This window comes from Nyctereutes procyonoides, unplaced genomic scaffold (genome assembly GCF_905146905.1).
Source record: "Nyctereutes procyonoides isolate TBG_1078 unplaced genomic scaffold, NYPRO_anot_genome, whole genome shotgun sequence".
NCBI lineage: Eukaryota > Metazoa > Chordata > Mammalia > Carnivora > Canidae > Nyctereutes > Nyctereutes procyonoides.
This window is the reverse complement of record NW_026575101.1, coordinates 64949-72345: the sequence shown is the minus strand read 5'-3', so window position 1 is coordinate 72345 and position 7397 is coordinate 64949. Positions and strand designations below refer to the sequence as shown.

Sequence of the window (7397 nt, the reverse complement as noted above, 5' to 3'; positions counted from 1 at the left end):
TCCTCTAACATTCAGTGTTGTTGGGGAATTTGAAGCCATTATATTCCGAATCTTAAAATTCTCACCTTTTCTTTTTTTTTAAGATTTTATTTTTTTATTCATGAGACATACAGTGAGACAGAGACTTAGGCAGAGGGAGAAGCAGGCTCCCTGAGGAGAGCCCGATGTAGGGCTTGATTCAGGACCCTGGGATCACTCCCTGAGCTGAAAGCAGACGTTCGATCATTAAGCCACCCAGGCGTCCCTTAAAATTCTCGTTTTCTTATATTTGCTCTATTTTACATGTTTATGGTTCTGCTTTACTTTATTAAGGGGATATCTTTGATTTTATCTTTAAACCATTTTTTTGTTGTTGTTTCTATTTTTTTAAAGGAAAATCTTTTTTTTTAATTTTTATTTATTTATGATAGTCACACACACACACAGAGAGAGAGAGAGAGAGGCAGAGACACAGGCAGAGGGAGAAGCAGGCAGAGCGAGGGAGCCCGCATGGGATTCAATCCCGGGTTTCCAGGATCGCGCCCTGGGCCAAAGGCAGGCGCACTATAACTCTTTAAAGCCCAGTCCACAAACCTGTAACCATCTCCAGAGGTAGTTCGAGAAAAACTGATTTTTGAGGCAGCCCTTGGGAGACACAAGCACCGAGGCTCTTTTACAATTTTCCAGCCTACGTGACAGAGAGTATGATTGTTTTGATGCAAAGCAGATGAAGAATTACCCTATTAGTCCACTAATACTACTACGCCCACTCACCCTATCCACTTAACCATTAGCATTTACATTAAAATAGACTGGCTGATTGGCTTATCTTTCGTTTTTTTAATTTTTTAAATTTTTATTTATTTATGAGAGTCACAGAGGGAGAGAGAGAGAGAGGCGCAGAGACATAGGCAGAGGGAGAAGCAGGCTCCATGTACCGGGAGCCCAATGTGGGATTCGATCCTGGGTCTCCAGGATCGCGCCCTGGGCCAAAGGCAGGCGCCAAACCGCTGCGCCACCCAGGGATCCCTTATCTTTCGTTTTAAGAGGAAACCCGACCGAAACTTTGAGGTTTGTTCTTCCTCTTGCCACGCCAGGCTTTGTTGGAATTTGGATTTTTTTCTTGCTCTTTCTGGGCTCTAAAGTTCTTCCCAGGCTAGCAAGTTTGAGTCTTGAGCATCACCTCCCACTGGCACCCGAAGATCCAGGAGCTTCAGTCCACAACTAGGGTTTCAATGGATTCACCAAAGCAGCTGCACCCAGCCTGGGCCCCGGGATCATCTCAGATGTTTCCTGAAGAGCACTCTCAGGAAGGTTCAGGTAAGTCGGATGTACCCTTTATTCGAGTGAAGAGGTTGCCCTCCTTCTTAAGTTGACTTCAGTCTTAAGGAGGAATGCAGCGAAGTGAAAAACTACTTCCATCCAGGCAGGAGGGCCTAGGTCGTGTGGGTACCCCCAGTGATAAACACACAAAGGAAGACTGGGGAAGGAGTTGAGGCCTGCATTCTCTGCTTTCTACACTCAGGAACACTTAAATGTTTCCAACCAGGCTTCTGGGGAAGAGCAATCGGAGTCCTTCTAGGTCCTGGCTCAGAATGTCTGCCTATTAGCCATACGGATCAGGAATGGTAAAAAGGAACAAAATGCAAGAAACCTGAACTCCAGATTAACCTAAAGTTTTTTTCATCTCACCAAACTTCTCTGGACTGGTTTTGCAGCTGAATTTATCCTTTAGGAACGTTAATAAACAAAGAAGCGACTTTTCAGAGGAAATCCAAGGGACACACTTTAAAAAGCCAGTGAATGTGCTCTATAATGTAAATTAGTAGGACAAACTCTGGAGGGCTTTCTTAGGAACAATGCTCCAGAAATATTAACGGCGTCCTCTCCTTCTTGGGTTCTACCTGTACCAAAACTTATTTCTTGGAGCTTCACCCAATCCCAGGCTTGGCCACAGAAAACCAATGGACTTGAAACCTCACTACCCTGACTAATGGTGGGGCTGGGTGGTGGTAGGTAACCCCGAGCCAATCCTCACTGGGCAGCTAGAAAGCTGGGTGGGAAGCTTCCTGATATTTAATATTCCGGCAGCATCCCCTTCCCAATCCAGACCTGCCCACCCCACCCACCTCCTTTGAGGAAAGAATCTGGGTGGGTATATATAGGGGGAAGATTAGTGAAGAGAATATCTGTATCATTCCATCTCTGCGTTTCCTTGACTCTGCCTTAGTACCTAATGGCTCCACAACTAGGGATCTTTATTACTTGTGCACAAGTCCCTAGAAGTGAAATGGATCCTGACTCTTAATGCTTTCATCAGGAAGAATTAATGTGGGATCCCTGGATGGCGCAGCGGTTTGGCGCCTGCCTTTGGCCCGGGGCGCGATCCTGGAGACCCGGGATCGAATCCCACGTCGGGCTCCCGGTGCATGGGGCCTGCTTCTCCCTCTGCCTATGTCTCTGCCTCTCTCTCTCTCTCTGTGACTATCATAACTAAATAAAAATTAAAAAAAATAAATAAATAAAGGAAGAATTAATGTTAACTCCTTTATATGAGATACGAGTATGGGGTATGCATAATGGTTTGGATCAGAGAGGCAAGTGAGTGGCTGATCTCCCAAAACAAAGGAGTGTTTGAGTTCATAACATGAAATGGTTGGTTATAAGTGAAGAGGGTAACAGCCAGTTCAGCTTCCTAGTTCTGTATAAGGACTGTTGTATTTGGGGTTTGTCTATTTCACAGTGTGTGCCCCTGCCCCTAAGAAAATTGAAGAGGTGTGTAATTTTTTAAAGATTTTATATACATTCATGAGAGACCCACAGAGACACAGGCAGAGGGAGAAGCAGGCTCCCTGCAGGAAGCCCGATGCAGGACTCAATCCCTGGACCCGGGATCACGCCCTGAGTGGAAGGCAGATGCTCAAGTGTTGAGCTACTCAGGTATCCCAAAGAGGGGAATAATTGTTACCAAGTTGAGCTGCTGAAACTTGTTTACTGATTTTTGACTTGCATTGGTACTTTGTTGTCTGCCCCCACCTTCTATTACAAATTAACAGAAGTGAAAATGGAAAAACTGCCAATACCTGAATTATTTTTTTGGGGGGGGTCCCATGTTATTCCAATTGGAATCATACACTTAGGTATCTTTTGTCCCTGTAGGGGAAAAATAACCTTCAGAACTACCAATAATAGGAAGGGGGTGGATTTTTTTTTTTTTTAAGAACAAACTGTTTCAAAAAAATAAAAATAAAATAAAATAAAAAATAAAAAAGAACAAACTGTTTCCCATCATAATGGATTATTTTTTTAAGGTTTTGTTTATTTTTAGAGCTAGAGTGCAAGAGGGAGAGGGACAAACTGACTCCATACTGAGCACAGAGCTGGACAGGGAGCTCTATCTGTCCCAGGACCCTGAGATCATGGGATCAACACCTGAGCTGGGATCGAGAGTCAACTGCTTAGCCAACTGAGCCACCCAGGTTCCCCCCATCAAAGCAGATTCTTAAGCATGTTCTCAAACCCTCTCACCATGTGCAGTGTGTTAGATGGCACAGTAGGTAACGTGCTATGTGATCTTCCACCCTGAAAAACCTCCCACTGTCCATCATTGAATCTGCTTAAGAGCAGACCTACTTGGAGCCTGAGACCAGTAACTACTGGATGATGGAATGCACCCTAATGGGTCTTTCTCTTTTCTTTCAGCAGCTGTTCAAACCATGTCCGAAGTGTTAGTAAAGAACCTTAGCAAACTGACTCTAGACCCTAGTATCAAACTCCCCTCCCCTCTACCAGAATATCCACCCCAGCAGCAGGAGAGAGAGAAGAAACCACAGGGGCTTGTTGACCGCATCCTCAGCAACAACAGGAAGAGGAGTGGAGTGAGGACTCTGTTAACTGCTAGGAAAGAAAGGATGGAGAGGATGATTCCGTTGATTCAGTACCAGCGCTACGTTAACAAGCGGTCCATGGTAGGTTCCAGTGATCTAGACAGCGTTTCCCCATGGGGGCGGGGGTGGGGGAGTGGAGGTGCACAAGCAATTAAGAATGATGAGCAGCAGTCACTCAACTATCCTGGTGAGCGCAGGGTGTGACTAACACTTGGATTTTTAACATTCTCCAATTTTTATCTTCTAGTAGATGTATAATATTAGTAATGTAACTTTCAATCATTTTTTTTTCTTCCCATAAAGCTTCAAAAGGATCTACTGGAGCAGGAAATTGAGGTAAAATAAGATTTTTATTCAAATGACACATGAGAGTGGGTATCTGATTTGTATTCTAAAAGATGTTATTTATCCATGTAACAGAGGAAGACTGCATAAGCAAGGGAGTGACGGAGAGAGAGAAATGGTCTTTCCACTGAGCAGGAAGCCCGAGACGCGGGTCTCAGTCCCAGGGCCCCTGGGAACGTGACCTGAGCTGAAGGCAGACGCTTAACCAACTGAGCCACCCAGGCACCCTATTTCTTGGTTTTTCTTTTTGAGAGAAGGAAAGGTAAATTGACTTTGAATTTCTGAATATCCAGAAACTCTGGAGAAATACATTCATATTTGTAATTTTTAGTGTAGTTTGGTTAATGGCAAAATTGATCAGAAAGTCCAGCGTTCCCACATACCTCCTGAACAGGCTCCTCCACTGTGAACATTCCATGCCAGGATGATAAATTGGTAGTTGATGAACCTACACTGACATCACCTCCAGTCTATTTCTTACATTAAGGCCAACTCTTGGTGTGGTATATTTGTACTTCAAGTGCTGTCAAAAACATGGTCATGGAGGGATTCCTGGGTGGCTCTGCGGTTTGGTGCCTGCTTTCGGCCCAGGGGATGATCTGGAGTCCTGCGATTGGGTCCCACATCGGGCTCCCTTCATGGAGCCTGCTTCTCCCTCTGCCTGTGTTTCTGTCCACTGAGCCCGCCCCCCCATAAATAAATACAAAGTTTTTATTTTTTAATTTTTTTATGATAGTCACAGAGAGAGAGAGGGGCAGAGGGAGAAGCAGGCTCCATGCACCGGGAGCCCGACGTGGGTTTCGATCCCGGGTCTCCAGGATCGCGCCCGGGCCAAAGGCAGGCGCCAAACCGCTGCGCCACCCAGGGATCCCCCAATAAAATGTTCTTAAAAAACGGGGGATCCCTGGGTGGTGTGGTGGTTTGGCACCTGCCTTTGGCCCGGGGCGCGATCCTGGAGACCCGGGATCAAAACCCACGTCGGGCTCCCGGTGCATGGAGCCTGCTTCTCCCTCTGCCTATGTCTCTGCCTCTCTTTCTAGCTCTCTCTCTGTGACTATCGTAAATAAATAAAAATTAAAAAAAAGGTCATGACAATACTCCGTAGTAAGAGGGCATACACATGAGTTCAGTGTTGAGAAGTAATCGCTCACATTTAAGACCTTCAGAGAATGACACCAGAATATATTTTTGTTGGACAATCAGCTGTTACCATCACATAATGACCCACAATATGGCATTCTTTAGTACCCACGTTTCAATCCTGCCTCATTGTCCCTAAAAAAGGTGTATTCCAAAGGCTATTCTAGGGGTGGCTCTGCTAGGTGGCTCAGTTGGTTAAGCATCTGCCTCTTGATCTCAGCTCATGTCTTTTATTTTAATTTTTTTTTATTTATAATAGGCACACAGTGAGAGAGAGAGAGAGAGGCAGAGACACAGGCAGAGGGAGAAGCAGGCTCCATGCACCGGGAGCCCGACGTGGGATTCGATCCCGGGTCTCCAGGACCACGCCCTGGGCCAAAGGCAGGCGCCAAACCACTGTGCCACCCAGGGATCCCTCAGCTCATGTCTTGATCTAGGTGGTGAGTTCAAGCCCCACATGGGCTCCATGCTCTGTGTGTAGTCTACTTAAAAAGATTATTAATAAAAACCAAGCCTAGATTTGAGGGTTGTTTACAGCTCATGGTGCAATTAATCCATTTCTTTCTCCCCCCCCAGGGGGAATCCAGAGTGGAAAGATTTAGATGTACCTGTCATTATTGCCTGTATCCTAAAGATGTTTCTGAGGATACCAGCATGGAAAATAATGACACGGAGCCAATGTAAACATAACCTTGTACTATTTCCTCTGATTAGTAATTCTAGGATCGTTATGCAGCAGCTCGGGAAAGCTGTTCTATGTTAAGACAAGTTGTAATATTTTAATCTATTGATATAAACTGTCTTGTATCTATTCCAGTTTGATATTAGTTTGTGAGGAATCCTGTAGTTTTCATTTGAATGACTTCAGTTCCTGTAGTTTGCATTTGAATGGTGTCAGTTTATGTCCATTTTCAGTTTGACCTAAGGAAGCACTACTAGGTTGAGTGTGCCTAAGTGTTTGAGAAGCCTAAAGTCATTAAGATAAAACCTAACATCAAAAAATCGAAGCCAAGTAACTTGTGCAGAAGGAATACACAGAAAACTTGGGGTGGTTTGGTTAGAGTATAATTAGGGGAGGGTGTGCATAAGGTAGATTTTTCTGGTTTTCAGAAATTGTAATTTTTTTGATGTGCTATTTCAATTTTTAGTAGCAAATGTGTATGAAGAGGATCTTATTAAAACTGAGACTTATTTGAATACTTAAAGTCTTGTTATTGGGGTGTGTTTGGGTGGCTCAGTCAAATATCTGCTTTCAGCTCAGGTTGTGATCCCAGGGTCCTGGGATTGAGCCCCACACCAGGCTCCCTGCTTAGCGGGGAGCCTGCTCCCTCTCCCTCTGCTGCTGCCCCTGTTTCTCCTCGTGATAGCAGTCAAAATCTTTTTTTTTATTGCTTTTGCTAGCTGTGTATTCAGTGAACAATAGTCCTTACCCTCATGACATTGCTATAATGTAACCTGACATTTTGTGTGATATTGTCCTGTTGGGAAGGAATTTGATACCTTTGGGGGTAAGGTTAGAAATTAAGGACACAGATACTTGTCCATACCAACTTCTGGAAGAGCTCTCAACTGGGAGGGAGATAGAATTGGAGCACGTGTTCAGAGTTTTGTTCATTGACAAGAACACCGTACATAAGAGAAGCCACTAAAGACCTAGGCTGAAGAACTAAATCCCATGCGATAAATACATAGGTAAGAAATGATGATCTGTGGGTCTTCAGAATGGAGTGGAGGCAGAACCCAAGCATGAACTTGAGAGGACTGGCTGCAATAAATGGCAAGTGCAACAGTGATGTCTTGGGATATTAAATGTTAGCCCCTGCTTGCTACCAAGGTAGGTCTTCAGGGGTTATTCTACTTAAAACTAGTCGGGCTATCCTAGTCTACCAACATGGTAAGTGGAGGCAGGCTTGAAGTTTGGTTAAACTTGGAACAAGAGGGATCCCTGGGTGGCGCAGCGGTTTGGCGCCAGCCTTTGGCCCGGGGCGCGATCCTGGAGACCCGGGATCGAATCCCACATCAGGCTCCCTGCATGGAGCCTGCTTC

At 44.9% G+C, this 7397-nt stretch overlaps 1 protein-coding gene across 1 annotated transcript; it reads left to right on the top strand.

The window, feature by feature from the left end:
* The first annotated feature begins 1129 nt into the window (after positions 1–1129).
* Positions 1130–4070, top strand: LOC129514766 (developmental pluripotency-associated protein 3-like). Its single transcript, XM_055333475.1, has 2 exons — positions 1130–1299; positions 3682–4070. The coding sequence occupies exons 1-2, from the start codon at positions 1215–1217 to the stop codon at positions 4068–4070; spliced, it is 474 nt and encodes a 157-aa protein (XP_055189450.1). The 5' UTR covers positions 1130–1214.
* The last annotated feature ends 3327 nt before the right edge of the window (positions 4071–7397 follow it).